The sequence below is a fragment of the Kogia breviceps genome, chromosome 9 (genome assembly GCF_026419965.1).
Source record: "Kogia breviceps isolate mKogBre1 chromosome 9, mKogBre1 haplotype 1, whole genome shotgun sequence".
Taxonomy (NCBI): Eukaryota; Metazoa; Chordata; class Mammalia; order Artiodactyla; family Physeteridae; genus Kogia; species Kogia breviceps.
The window spans coordinates 59,743,419-59,759,203 of NC_081318.1; the positions used below are offsets into that span (position 1 = coordinate 59,743,419).

At 40.4% G+C, this 15,785-nt stretch overlaps 1 protein-coding gene across 8 annotated transcripts in view; it reads right to left on the minus strand.

The window, feature by feature from the left end:
- The window catches only part of SLC25A13 (solute carrier family 25 member 13), a 221,912-nt gene that overhangs the window by 26,824 nt on the left and 179,303 nt on the right, over positions 1–15,785 (minus strand). For all 8 annotated transcript variants that reach the window (XM_067042538.1, XM_067042537.1, XM_059074831.2 and 5 more), the window contains one exon: positions 2,558–2,698. In XM_067042538.1, coding sequence (XP_066898639.1) covers positions 2,558–2,698 — 141 coding nt within the window. The remainder of the gene's footprint in view (positions 1–2,557; positions 2,699–15,785) is intronic.

Consider the following 15,785-nt stretch of genomic DNA (forward strand, 5'->3'; position numbering starts at 1 on the left):
GATGCCCCTAAAAGGTGGGCTCTAGAACCACTAAAGTGATTTCTGACCATGGAGGGTGGGGCAAGGTAGGTGAGCCTGGAGAAAGGAAACTCACAAGAAACAAACAAAACCTGGGGTTAGAAGGTGGGATAAAACAAATGAGGATAAGCTACAAAACCTGAGGTTGGAAGGTGGGATAAAACAAATGAGGATAAGCTAGGGTGGTAAAATAGACCAATCAGACTGAGTGGAGAGGGGAACTCTGCTGAATCAAGTCCAGCCTCGCAGGTCTCAGGGAGTTTAGCTGATGATACCAACGGCCAGCAGAACGGAGGAGACTGCCTGCCAGGTCACTCTCTCACAATGCAATCAAGTTTCCAGAAGCTCAAAGCTCAAATTGTTAGTGACTTCACTTGGTAATTACCAATACACCAAAAGCAGTGTTTTGAAAGGCAGCACCCAGGCCTGTGGAATGCCTCTGAACTAGATTAAACCACCAGGCTAGTAATTAAACTAACTTTATATGGGAGAGGTCTCTTGCTCAAACTTGAGCAATCCTGCTCATTTCAGGAAAGCCATTTTGGTACAAAAGTGGAAACAAGGAACTTCTGAGCCTCAATTTCAGCTCAGATACCACCGTTGGCACCTCTATTCTCCTAACTACAAAATTAGGAGACCAACTACTTCCAAGGGGTGTTAAAGGGGATTAAGATTATGAAACACTGTGAAGATGAAAAGGACTAAAACTCAGTCTTGTTTCACTTGCAGGTAGTTTAACAGTCTCTGTTTCTGTGTCAGCAAACAAGTTTTTACCATTTTATCCATCGAGACATTTCGATAGCAGTCACTGCCATAGTACCTAAGTGCTTTTTACCAGACAACCCACTGAAAGACTGCTTGGCAGCTTGTCAAACTGACATGCTGCTACATCGTGTGATAGTCTGCAAGAGACTAAAAATTCAGAACAGAAGATGATTTTTCTTCAAATTGATGAATGCTATGCCTCATGACAATACTGTTTATTTCTTACAGCCGGATAACAATTTGGTAAATGAAACAGCTATCATGTTGTGTTCCACTGCACAATCACCTTGAGCATTTTAAGTGCTACTTAAAAAAATCAGCATGTTTATTCCTAAACAGTACAAGATGCCTAAATATAAGGCAAGGTTCCCCCAAAAAACTAACCTCAGAGAAGAGGGTGTCACATAATATTTGATCCTCACAAAGTCTCAGATCTTGGGGTACTCTTCCAACCACTTGACCTTGAGAAGTACAGAGCTCTAGTTGGGGAAGGCAGATTTACCTGAAACAACCTCAATTATTACTAACACTGGGTGTTTACCAAGGTCATCTGAAAAACTGAGTTTAAAAGAAAAGGGTAAAAGAGTATTCCTGGGGAATACTTTTACAAATGCTGTGCTGAATGTCAGAGCAAGGCACTTAAAGTTCACTCTAAAAAGCAATATGTTACCTATGGGACCATTATATATCCATTCAGGATAAATTGGGAATAGAAAAGAAAGAAAGCAACTGTCGTAATGTTATGTCTGTGGGACAAAATTTCTAGGGACAATATTGCACAGAGTCCAAAAGTGACTTCCTCTTGACAGCTTGGAACAAAAATGAAGACGATGGACTTTGCAAAACCATGTGAATGGCTGATTTAAAATGTGGATTAGGTGGTGATCAAGACGCTGATTCAAAATTCATATGAGAAACTTGAATAAAATATTTCTTGATATGTGTGTATAGAAAAAAGCAATATTAATTTTATGTAATGTGATTTTATATATCTATGTGTAAATAAATGAAAACCAACATTTTAAGTAGTTTTTTGACTTACCTTCCTATATCCCTAAAGGTTTACTTATTCAAGTTGGCCATGAAACTTTTTTTTAATCTTCTCATTGAAAAACGGTGAACACCTTATGTCTGATGAAGCCTTATAACAGGGAATATATGAAGCTAGTTCTAGTTCATTACAACTTCTTTGGTAGAAGAGTGTAAATAACAAATTTCAAGAATTTTCTATAATTTTGGTTTTGTGATCATTCTGAAAAACTGTTTTCTAAATGATAAATGGTTAAGATGCAAAATAATTATGACAAGGTACACACAGGGATAGGTTTGGAATGTACAGGATCAGAACATAAATTCCTGATCTGGTATGGGCTACGCACGCGTGGGTAAACTGAGCTCAGCCCATCTCCCGAAAGACGGTGTCCTGTGATCCTGGCAGCTATCTTTCATAGACAACAGCACTGAGAATTAGGTTTTTATATCAGTAACAGATCCAAACAAAACTCCACCCAGTGCTGCGGCGAACAGCTGTGCACTGAACGGTGTCTGTGGGGGTCATGACGTCACACTCATCCTTGATTTATGTTTTCTAAGGATAGTTATTTGGCAGATGGCAGGAAGGACACCTCCTTCTAACTGGCATGAAGGTACCCTATGAGCTCCAGCAGAAGATCTTCTCGAGGTATAGAAATGTGAGGAATCAATTTCATGCCTATGAGCAGTTACTAGTTTAGGAGATGAGCATATACTCAAATAAATGACTGAAAAGAGTTACCTTGTAGATCCCAAAGAAGCCCAGGTCCCTTAGGACAGACAGAGCACTGACTCGGGGACCAGTGGTGATCTCTCCAGCCACCTGCAAACGGATCTTGACAATTTCCAAAGGATTTGTGAAAATCACCTGGGAGGCTCCTGCCTAAACGGGAGAAAAAGAAAAGATTTAGTTATAAAGTGGGGTGGTTCAGAAGGAGATGAGTGATTCTCTTCAAAGGAGCTCAGAATAATATTCTATTCTCAATAGACTGTAGTTTCAATCCTTGTCCCATCAATTAAAACAGCAATTATGAGTTTGAATCAAAACATAGTTACTGCCTGGGAGGACTTGGGTCAGGCTCTGTTTCCTTCATGTGGAGGGTGAAAGAGAGCAAAGACCAGAGACGTGGCCCAACACAGAGAGGCTTCTGTTGGCCTCACCCAAGTCCTCACACTAAAATGACAAACATTCCTTGAAGCACAATCAACTGCCGCCACAGGACTCAAAGCCAAGCACACAAAGGCAGCCATAAAATGAAAGTCAAGTGGTATCCAAATAAAGAGACACGCATCTGCCTGTCAGAACAGGAGGGGGGCAGAGAGGACACAGGCTCTCGCATGATGTACTTCATAATTCTGTCAATATTTCAACAATTGCCAGAGGACATGCAAACTTAGATGAAAGCTATTTTTTCTTCTCTTAAAAAATCAGATCGCTCATCAAACACCATTTTATGGACTTACGCATTATATTTACGTATTACCTGTGTATAGAATTGCTCTTTTCAGACAAGATAAATGTCAAAGTAGTAAAAATATGCATTAAATCAATTACAACCCAAACTTTGAACAATGTGTGTTCATTCCAGCAAATGGCTGGGTGCCTCACCTCTAAGGTCATCAGTGGAAATCTCTAAAGTGCACACTATAAGGGGAATTTTAAGCTAGCTATTTTGAAGCTAAGCCTATATTTATTATAAGCAATTACATTCTTACTATACTTCAACTTGTTATTCCTTGTCTCAAATATATTTTTATATCATCCAAAGTAAGGCTGACATAGAATGTAGCTCAGAATCTTCATTATACAGCGACATCACCGAACCAGACCACAGACATGGTGCTGACATTTAGAGCTTAGCAGATGCTATCATGGTAACATGCACAATTTGGGTCAATATCATACCAAACTACTTCTTGCCAGATCCTCTGATCCTATCAACCAACGTGCGTGCCTTCACAAAATGGCTTGTGCTAAGCAAAACCAGCTGTAAGGATGGTCTTTAAAGTACTGTTTAATACCTGGAAATAAAAATTAGAAACATAAACATGCACTGGGAAGGGATAGATTAAATGCATTTGAGTATGTTCCTGAAATAAGATATTATGCTGCCAATAAAAATAAGGTGGGAAATGTTCAATACACATTGTGAAGTAAAAACTCTCAGATGCGTAAATGCACGTACGCCTCTCCCCCTGCTATCCCTGACCATCATGTAGAAGAAGAGACACCAATGTAGTGCTTTTGAGGTGGCAGGGTTACAGATTTTTTTTCTGCTGTGTTTTTTGTTTCTTCTGCATAGATCATGTGTTACTTCTATAAAGACGTTATATAGCAGTATTCATTTTTATCTAATATGAGAAGCAACATTAACCAAGAAAAAAAGAAAAATGTTCATCCTTTAACTCTCTCAATCAAATCATTTTTCCATTTTTACCAACTTGATACCTTAACCAAGACACATTTGTTCCTAAAAACAGACTAGGATCTTCCCTCTCTCCACACATTCAAACTATGGAGAAGGCAGTATTCTCCTGTGTGTAGACTGCCACAGACTCCCTCTCTGTACTTGCTTAAATCATGTTTCACCCATCACCTTCATCTCTCCTGGGTGACTCTACAGAAGTGGTAGGAAAAACCTGTGTTGTATTCATGAAAAGGCCCACAAAGGGCCCTTTTAAAGTGGGAGGGGGAGGCTGCTGTGTTCTTCTGTTCCGCACGAAGCCATTCTGCTTCCACTGCTGCCAGGGCTCAGAAGAGCCATGCTTTGCTCCCAGGCTGCTGTGACCCGCAGGCAGGTGGGAAGACCAACCCCTGCCAGCCTACTAGCCCTTGAGTACTTTGTGAGTTGGCACCTGCATCTTTCCAAGCGACACGGAGGGGGTTGCAGATGGGAGGCATAAGAGATGAAAAGGACCTGGCCTCGTTAACAGCACTGAGGGTACAGTAAGGATTATGTCTGTGCTTCTGGACCTGAGTTCTCATGTTGCGAAAATGAATACAATTTTAAAAATTGTTTCATGGGGCAGAAGTGCTGGGAAAGATTCGCTGAGTTGGAATTAACCTGAGGCTGACTTTTAAAAGCTCAAAAGTGGGTAAGACCGTGTCTACCACGGGTAGAATGGCGAGCAGTCAGCGTACATATACATGGATCTTCTTGAAGAACAGAACATGAACGCGACGCACACTCACCAAGTGCTGCCAACAGCGGCTAAGGGGCAGTTGAGTATCACGTGTGACAACTGATCCTCAGTCACTACTGGTCGAACCCTCTCACTTGTTACGAGGATCAAAGATGTGGCGAATGTACAGAAGCCAGCACGGTGCTCAAACAGTGACTCCAAACACATTGGTTTCCTCTCCTCTAGCTCCTAAACTGATGGCTCTCCTCTCTGGTGGCTTGTTACAACTGCTTGCAGAGCTTTTCAAACATAGTGACTTCTAGATCTTACACCTGATAAATAAGATTTCTACATTTGTCCCTTCCTATGTGATTAAAACGTGTGGTGAGAGTTGAGAATCATTTTACTTCACTGCATCATCTCTAGGCTGCCTTTCAACTCTGAGAGGCTGCTTAAAGGGCTTAAAGCTGTGATTTCTAATTCCAGTTTTCTACATTCTTTCAGAGAGTAACATTTATATGTTTTACATCTGATCTTGTAACAAACCTTTTATACATCTCCAAGTGGTAACATTATTAAAGGGTATGATTGTTAGGTATAGAATTGCTATCTTATTCATGATCTGATATCATAACTAATACCCACAAAAGTTAATATTATATACAATAAAACAAGAAATTATACTCAACTCCCTTGACTCCAAGCCAATTGACAGATACCAATCTTTTAGCATCGTACAGTGAAGTCTAATCACTAAGGACGATGCAAAAGTTCCCTTCAGAGAGCTGCAGGGAACAGAGGTAGTGGGAAGAAAGACTGCAGTGATACTAAGAAAAAAATAATGTCGCACGAGTTACCTCTGGTGGGCTCAGAAAGAAAGAACCTACAGACTCAAAGTGGCACATTGTAGAGGGGCTGAAGATGAATTGGCTCTTTGGAGTGAAGCTGGAAGGAAATGAGAGACTCCAAGGCACCAAGAGAAGATGCTTATCATCAGATGCATGATGTCTGGGCACTGTCACGACTTGACCGCTGAGCAGTGCACCACTGCTGCTCTTCAGTCTCCTGGTCTATTATCCATTCACAGTACCTTACCCACGTCCCTTCTCTGCAGAGATCAAAGAGAGCTGAATCTGCAGACAGTGGACAGGAACACCTATTGTGCACGTGATGTCCCTGTGTCCCTCATCACTTGAAGGCTCTGTGTGAAGACACTGCTTTTTGTCTGTGGGCAATTTTGTCACAAATCATTTCCCTGTGACTCTCTGGAGTCTGTGACAAGTAGGCCAGGTGACAATTTTCCATACTGGAACTGGCCCCGTGTGGCATATTATATTTACAGTGGGGAGACTGACGTGTCTTCAGGTTTCTCAGTATCGTCTTTGTGACTGAAATCTTAGTTGCTATCCAGTGTCTGGATCCATCTAAAGAGAAACACATATACCTATTGCAGGCTCACTTCTCCTACTTGATTGTTCATTCATATAGTTATCCACCAAATATTTATAAGCGATCATGTTCAAAGTTTGTCCTAGCAACAATAAAGACACAAGATGAGTGAGAAAGCATTCCTGTTCTCAAGGAGTCTGAAACAGGAGTAGAGATAATAAATATTCCTTAAGCATCCATCATAGGCTATTAGGGTGTTGCTTTGCATGTATACATATCTTCAGTCTACTCAAAACGTGTTATTCCAGATTTTACATAGAGGAAATTGAGGCATAGAAAGATTAAAGCAACAATTATTATGGGCTGCAATGTGTTCCACTGAAATTCATATACTGAAGTCTTAGCCCTCAGTACCTCAGAATGTGACTGTATTTGGAGATAGGACCTTTTAAGAGGTAATTAAGGTAAAATGAAATCCTATGAGTAAGCCCTAATCCAACGTGACTGGTGTCCTTACAACAAGAGGAAATTGAGATATACAGAGAAAGGACCATGTGAGGCAGAGTAAGAAAGCAGCCACCTTCAAGCCAAGAAAAGGAGCCTCAGAAGAAACCAACCCTGCTGACACCTTGGTCTTCGACTTCCAGCCTCCAGAAATGTGAGAAAATAAACTTATGTTAAGTCACCCAGTCTGTGGTATTCTGCTATGGCAGCTCTAGCAAACTAATACAGCAATTTACCCTTAGGGCTACACAACCAGCAAGCAGAGGAAAGACCGAGTCCAAGAAATATACTCCTTATGAATATAAAATTGGCACGTGAGAAGAGATAAATGAGATAAGAGCTAAAGTCCAGACACATTGCAACTCAAAGGAGGGAGAGATTTCTGCTGACTTGGATAATCTGGGGAGGTGGTAAAATGCATAAGATAATGCATCAACTGGTGACTGAAGTGCAGTTAGGATTTAGGTAATCCAGGCAAGGAATGACACAAAGCGACAGTGACAAGAGCTTGTTACACTTAGGGGGTAAAGAGACCCAGCACCACATCTGTCCAAAGAGATTTTAATTAGAATGATAATTATGATGAGATCAACATTATCGTCCCGTAGCATTTACTGAGTACTTACTATGTACCAGGCATCATGCTAAGAGCTTTGTAAGAATTTTCTCTTTTGGTCCTGATAATGTCATAAGGTAGGTAATAATATTATTCCAGTTTTATAAGTGAGCAACCAGGCTGAAAAGAGGTTACATGACTTGCCTGAGGTCACACAGCTAGGAAGGTGTAGCCTGGATTCAAAGCTAGACCTGCTGGACGCCAGAGCCTGAGCATTTATTCCACTGCTTATCATGGCAGCATGGAAGAATCATCGCTTCAGATGGCCTGGAAGGGGTATGAACGAGGATGGTGAAAAATAAGACTACTGGGGCCAAATCATGGAAGGCCTACAATGCTACACTTGGGAATGGGGCTGCCTTCTGGGGAAGTGCCTTTGTGTGTGCCTGTGGTGGGAAGAGAGCTGGCAAACGACGCTTAGGAGCTGGAGAGTGCTGTGACTAGTATCTATGTCTCAGAAAGATGATAGGGCAGCAGAGGGGAGAGTTTACTAGGAGGGAGAGCCCTGGGGCAGGGGTAAAAATTAGGGTTTTAGCAGACTAGGTGAGAGCAAAAAAAGGCCAGAATTAGAACAATTACATTAGTCATGAAGTAGTGGGTGGGCGGATGCAACAGAGATCAGCAGGGCTTGGATGCTGAATGTGGGGCAAAAGGAGTGGGTAGGGCTGAAGAAAGGAACCGAGTTTTTGCGTATATGTAAAAGTGGGGAACAAAAGAACCTAAAGACATGACACATCCAGAAGGCAATAGAAGGGTGAGTTGGGAATTAAGGACTGAGACACAGATGAGGGCGTCACCCCACATAGGTGCTAACTGAGGCAGGAGCGTATATGGGGTGGGAGGAAGATGAAACACCAAGAGTGGAGACCTAAGAAGTGATGACAATCTTCTGCTATACACCACAGTGCACACTGATGCAGGCTCAGAAGTCAAGAAAGGGGCTTCCCAAAGGGAGAAGAAGGCCAACAATGGCTGCTGCCACCAGGAGGAGGAGGTGAAGTCCAGCACATGGGGTGATTTGTTATTGGGGATGGGATGCTGAGGAATTAGAGAGCTCCTGTAAGCTACATTTCTCAAGGAAAGTGGAAAAGAGAGAACGACAGTCATTTATGGAAGCAAGCAAAGTGGAATGAAAATTTAGGGAATTAAGGAGAAAAGATCTAGGGAGAGTGAAAAGAAAAACAGAACTGGGAATAATTGTGTTTCGCTTAAGCAAAACAGCACAAGTTCTGAGTGGAGGAGGAGGAAGAGTGGAAGATAGTTTTGTAAAGCTGGCAGATTTGCTTTCATGACACATATGGAGTTGTGGGATGATTTTGTTTCAGAGCAGAAACTATTAGTCTTAGTCTTACTATACAGGCTTCATAGATAAAGAAAACAGAATCAAATGGATCAGGATTTGGCATAAGGAACCACAACTAAAGTTCGGAAGCATAAACCAAATCAACACAAAAGAGCCCTCAGAAGCAACAGTAAAATTATACTCTGGCTCTCAAGTAGAAGCTATGGTGAAGTCAGTCTGATCTGCAACACAGACAAAAGGATGAAGCAGCTAATGACGTCTAAGGATGAGCCCAATGCAATTGCTCATGCCTTCTATCCCTCAACTCGAAACAGGCTGTTAGATGCAGCACGCAGCCAGTGTTTAAACACTGCATAGGGCTGGTACCCTGGTACCCAGGGTACCCAGAGCCATGGGCAGCTCCACAGTGGTTCTCTAGGTTCTCTATTAAGAGCCGAATGTAGGCACAGGACTGTAGGTGAGGAATGATTCAGTTTGGCACTATGTGGACTCTTATCCAGGCTATTTTCAGGTGCTGAACAAGAATATTTTATTGCCTACTTGTACTGAATACCTGCATCAGTGTGACAAAAAATTCTGTAGCATTAAAAAAAAAAGAGCCCGACATTCAAAAACATTATATATCTTTAGAGGAGAAATATGAAACTGCTACACCAAAAAAAACCCTTACACATTAACTTTTTTATTTTTTAACAAGTGGCATTAACAGGAAATAACCTAATATGAAATGTATAGAACTGAAATGAAGAAAAATATAGATTTTTAAAATACAAAAGGGCATACATATTGAATACTAGAGAAACAAGTATTGTTCTTAAACTGGGAGACTCGATGTTATAAAGGTGTCATTTGGTCTGTAAATTAATTTTAAATGCAAATGTCAATTTCCTATAAATGAATGTAATAGTCCAAGGTTGTAAAGGTGTCAATTTTTTCATAAACTAATTTAAAATTCAGAGCAGTCTTCCTAAATAAAATCCCAACCAGGTTTCATGAAGATGTTTGAAGACAGGAATATTCTGAACAAAAAGTCACGTGCAGAATCCTGTGCCACATTAACACACATTTATATTGTCGGTAACTTTTTAAATTTAGCCAAGACTAGAAAAATGAAAAAGATCCAGATATGCAAATGCTTCATAGACACTGAAGTCCATCAAGAAATATGTAAGAGAGGTTTTCTCCCAGGTACAATATCACTGATTTTCATCAGATGCATCAAGTTTTTCTCTGTAGATTAGTCAATAAATCACGAGGAAGCCCGGCCAATAGGAGGTAAAATCCCCCAATCATGCCAAATCTGAATCCTTGAGGAATATTTTAGACTCAGAAATGTATAACTAGTGACCTATTTTCAATTTTATTCAAACGGGCTCAGAAAATAATTACACTAGTGTGGGTTTTACCTAAATATAGCACAGCGGTTCAGCATAGGAGCAACTGAATCAGAGAAACCTGGATTTCAATTCAGGCTTCATAATTTCCTTGTATGTGACCTTGGACAAATTCTTCAAACTTACTAAGACTTAGATTCTTTATCTATACTAAAGAGATGAAAGCATTTCACAGACTCATTGTGAGGACTAAATAAAGTAGCATGTACCACAGCTAGCACAGTGCCTGACACAGAGCAGCTGCTTGAGAAATGGGGGGCAAGGCTGGGGGTCAGTATGGCCTATGATTGACAGCCTAGGCTCTGACAAACTTCCTAACCTACACACTCCAAACTTATTTCACCTGTAAAATGGGCACAGGAACATTAATGCTCTTCATGCTTTCAACGTGCCAACTCCAGAGGCAGGTATATAGGAGTGAACAAAACTGACAGAGAGCCCCACCCTCAGGGAGCCCATATTCTAGCTGTTATTTACAGGATTATGTGAGGAGTAAATGGAAACAACTATATAAAGCACTGATTCCAGTGCCTAGCACACCACAGTGCTCAACCAGCGGTACTGATTACCATGAATAAATACATGACGAAACTCTGGTTAGGTGAATTTAGTTTAGCAAACTCCTTCAAAGCCAGGACAATTGAGTTCTCAAATTTTTCTTTCCCTAGAAACTTGCAAATTAAACTTTCTTTCTGAGGAAAGCACAGTCACACTGAAGACTGGTAGGAAGCAGCTATATCAGGTAAAAAAGGAAAAAAAAAGGAAGAAAAGAACTCATGTGGGACTCCTCTGGTGGCACAGTGGTTAAGAATCCACCTGCCAATGCAGGCGATAAGGGTTCGAGCCCGGGAAGATCCCACATGCCGCGGAGCAACTAAGTCCATGCACCACAACTACTGAACCTGTGCTCTAGAGCCCACAAGCCACAACTGCTGAGCCCACGTGCCACAAATACTGAAGCCTGCGCACCTAGAGCCCGCGCACCGCAACAAAGAGTAGCCCCTGCTCGCTGCAACTAGAGGAAGCCCGTGTGCAGCAACAAAGACCCAACACAGACAAAAATAAATTAATTAATTTAAAAAAGAAAAAGAAGAACTCATGTGAGTGAGTGATATCGTAGAGCTCGACATAACCAGATGGTTTTTATTTAACTTAAATTCATTCAATTTTATTTAATTAAATTCAAGATGACATTCAATAAACTGTGGGTATTTTAAATTCTGAAAATTTGTTACTGAGAAATGGTTAATAATCATGTCCCGGTAAAAATGACAATGGCCAGATAGATAACCCGCATCATTTACAACACCATGTTTGTGGACTGATCTCTGTTCCATTTAGGTGTGGGCTGCCCTCAACACTGGCAAGCCACTTTGGAAATGTGCATTGCTGGTCACAAAAGGGACCAAGAGAGAGACTAGACAGGGTATAGTATAGAAGATTCCCCACTGCTGAAAATGACGCACCGTGCACTCCTTCTAACCAGGTAATACGATTGCTAGAAGGAAAAGGTAACACAATCACTCTTAATGTTCCAGGTCAAGTCCTAATATTTGGACTTTAAAACTATCCCAAGTGGATGCTAGACACCTCGTCTTGCCACCAGTACAAATGAAAGTGCACATCTCCATATAACAGTTCTAGCTGCATGAGTCCTGTCTAAAGTCCATGATCTTCATAAATTCACCTTTGCATCCAGGAGGGCTGAGAGCAACCAGAAAGGGAAGCAGGGCTGTGGAAGCTACAACTATGTCAGCATGAAGCCCAAGCACCAAGCTTCTCAGGTGAATGGCACTCTATCAACACAAAGCACCACTCTTTCCAAATGCTCGAATTTTTCACATGATATGGTCCTCGGGGCTTGAAGTAAAATATAGGTTTTTTTCTTCTAATACCCCCTTTCTGAAATGGGCTAGATAGATAGTCTGCAAAGAACCTGAAATGTGGCTTCTATCATCGTTTTTGCTCAGTGCCCAGGTGCTTCTGTAAGCTTGATTTTTTTCTTCTCTATCTCCCACTTTTGTCTCCCAAATTCCTTTTGCCATATTATGTAATGATTAACTTCATTGTTAACACTTCTGATTCTGCATAGTTAACTTTATTGAGGGAAGTGATACTTCTTAAAAGTAGAATTTCAAGAAATCAAATATCTAGAAAGGCAACATAATCCAGAATCTTAATGTACTGCCCCATTTCTCTAAGTATTCCAAGAACAGTGATCTTCACAAAAAGGATCTTAACGTACTTTAGGTCCAATGACTGTGAACAAGTAAGTTTTAAAGTTACATGGGATTAGGGAATTCCCTGGTGGTCCAGTGGTTAGGAGTCTGCGCTTTCACTGCAGGAGCCAGGTTCAATCCCTGGCTGGGGAACTAAGATCCACAAGCCACATGGCATGGACCCCCAACCAAAAAAAAAAAAAAAAAAAGTTACATGGAAATTAAAAATGACTTGCCAAGGCCGTATCAGCAGCCTAAATACATCATGTAAAAGATCAGTTCAGGAGCCCCAGTGCATACTTCCCTATAATCCATTTTTTCTCACCTGTTATGAACTAAACAAGCCTTTCTCTAATGCTTCTTTGCTAACCAAGATACCATCCTTGAACATTCTTTCTCGGGACTGGCGGGGAGGGGGGGGGTCGAGTCAAAAGAACTCACAAGATGAAAAAGCCCTTAGGACTCCTGCTCTTTCCTTCGCCATTCTAGGCAACAGTCTTGAGAACATGCAGAGAATATTAACAGTCTTGCATGTAACAACAACGACAACAAATCGATTCTATCATCAATCTGTTGTCCACAGAAAACGTAGCAGTGTATTTTTTTAAAAAATAGTGTTATTCCTGCTATATTTTAAACTAAAAGCATTAACTATAACTGTAATTTAATCACCTCCCTTTAATTTGAATTCACATGGTAGATACTTATAGCTACTTAAAAAATTAAGTGGCAAAATGTATACGAAGAATATGTATCTTGATATTCTAATTATGCTCAATTGAATGTACTTAGATTTAAAGTGCTTTTCACAAGTGACATGTGCTAAGAATATCTAATTGCACAGTGACATTCTAAAATGTGTGCTTAAATGTGTCAAAAATAGATTAATATGAAGATATGGAATTTAATTTTTTTAAACTAAAACCCAAGTACATTATTTTGATTATTTTGATACAAATAAAATTGTAACTACAAAAAAAGGTCTACACTAGTAAATGTCTAATGATTTACATTACATATAAAATGAATACTCAAGAGATAATGGAATGTGATATTTGAATAAATTGGAAAACAAAGATTTCTTAAGAAATCTAAGCTTCAACATATTTTCCATTTACTCTCTACTCCAATGTTAAATGGAGACATGAAAATAATCTGTACGCAGTGCGGGTATTATCACGGTCTATAAAGATCACATGTACAAAACAGATATTCCGCAAGTAACAGTGGGTGAATTAAATTAAAACACAGTGCCCAATAGCACTCAGCTGCTGTTCACAAATACTGAAGACAGGCAGGCGCTCAGCAACCTCACAGAGAAGCTGGCAAATGTGAGGGGCATGAGGCCGAGATGCCACTCATTCTATCAAGCTCTGAAGGGAAAGTGTCAGACCCAGTGCCCTCACGAGGGGTCATCACCCTGCTTCAGTCAAGAACTTGAGTCCTTATTGCAGTTGAGAAAAGAATCTTTATCTTAACCCCTAGTGTTATGGGCTGAATTGTGTCCCTCCAAAATTCATATGCTGAAGACCTAACCCTGTACTTCTGATATGACTGTATTTGGAGACAGGGCCTTTAAAGAGGTAATTAAGGTAAAACGAGGTCATATGGGTGTGCCCTAATTCAACATGACTGGAGTCCTGAGAAGAAGAAGAGATCAGGATAAAGACAACACACAGATTGAGGGGTGACCATGTGAGGACACAGTGAGAAAATGGCCACCTGCAAGCAAAGGAGAGAGGCTTCAGAAGAAAATCAAACCTGCAGACACCTTGATCTTGGACTTCCTGCTTCTATAAGTGTGAGAAAAAAAATTTCTGTTGTTTAAGCCGTGCAGCCCGTGGCATTTTGCTATGGCAGCCCTAGAAAACTAATACACCTAGTTAAACTGACTAAATGCATGCCTCTAAACACAAAGCAGTATGGGATTTTCTCCTTTGATTTGAGGTGTAAACTAAGCTCTTAAATAAAAAAAAATCTGTGACTTGACTGTTAAGAACTTTGAAAACAGATTCTCACCACTTAACTGTTTTTGAGACAGATATCAAATTGAAATTTCCTATTCTTAATTTCTTAACTACATGGTAAGACAGAAAAAAAGGGTACTCTGTTTACATTTACGAATACTAAGTTTCAAATTTTCAACTTCATAGGGTTTTAACAGGCCTATAGAAGCCTGGCCAAGAAACCAAAGTGGAATCTGTTCGACTGACATTAAAAAGTAATTAAGTTACAGAGCTGTCAAATACATTCATATTTGGGCTCTGCCTGTTATACATGTCTATTTTGACTACTACTACCAGAATTTCTTAATGATTTACAGACCTTCAATGTCTAACATATCTTAACTGTATGAAAGCTGTGACCCCAATCTTTGTTCATATCTTCATATCATAACAAACCCCTCCCTTATTTATTAGAAAACCAGAAGGATGGTTCAGCGTTTGAACTGTGTTGAGTCAAATAACTCTGAAACCTTCACAAAGAAGGGGAAGGGAGGAAAACAGAAGACAGACATCTGGCTGGCTCAGTGTCTACCACGAGATGGACTTGCTTCTAGTAAGATGACATTTCTGAGCCACCAAAGGCAGCCCTTAGCCAGGTAGGCCAGTGCTAAGAACCCTTACTGCCATCAGATATCTTTTATTTTTGCTCCAAGTTCAAGTAAAAGTATGGAGAAGGAACTTTTCATAGAAGCAGGCAGGCCACAGAATTCTTATCGCAGCCCAGTACCTTAGTCCTGTCACCCAGAAGACTTACTGGGCAAATTGTCATGGAGCAAAATTATTTTCATAATCCTCCAAACTCCAGAGTTTAATTAAGGTTCACTCTTGGAGTTGCATCTTCTATGGGTTTAGAAAAATGTTTAACAACATATTACCATCATACAGAGTATTTTCACTGCCCTAAAAATCCTGTGCTCTGCCTATTCATCCCTCCCTCCCCCCCCAACTCCTGGCAACAACTGATCCTTCTGCTGTCTCCATAGTTTTGCCTTTTCCAGAATGTCCTATGGTTTGAACCATACAGTTTATAGCAGCTGTAAAGGTTTTTGCTGAAAACATAAGTTTTCAACTCCTTTGGGTATATTGCAAGGAATGCAATTATTGGATCTTACTATGAGAGTACGTTTAGTTTTGTAAGAAACTTCCAAACTGTCTTCCAAAGTAGCGGTGCCATTCTGCATTCCTACCAGCAACAGATGAGAGTTCCTGTTGCTCCATATCCTCACCAGCCTTTGATATCATCAGTGTTCTGGATTTCACCCATTCTAAAAGGTGTATAGTGGTATCTCACTGTTGTTAGTTTTTTTTAAAGCCACTCTTTTATATGATTCCTTCATGATTCTGACATAATTTCACATGTTAACCATTCAATAAAATCTTTTCTACTAAGACCATAAGCAATGAATAAGTTATATC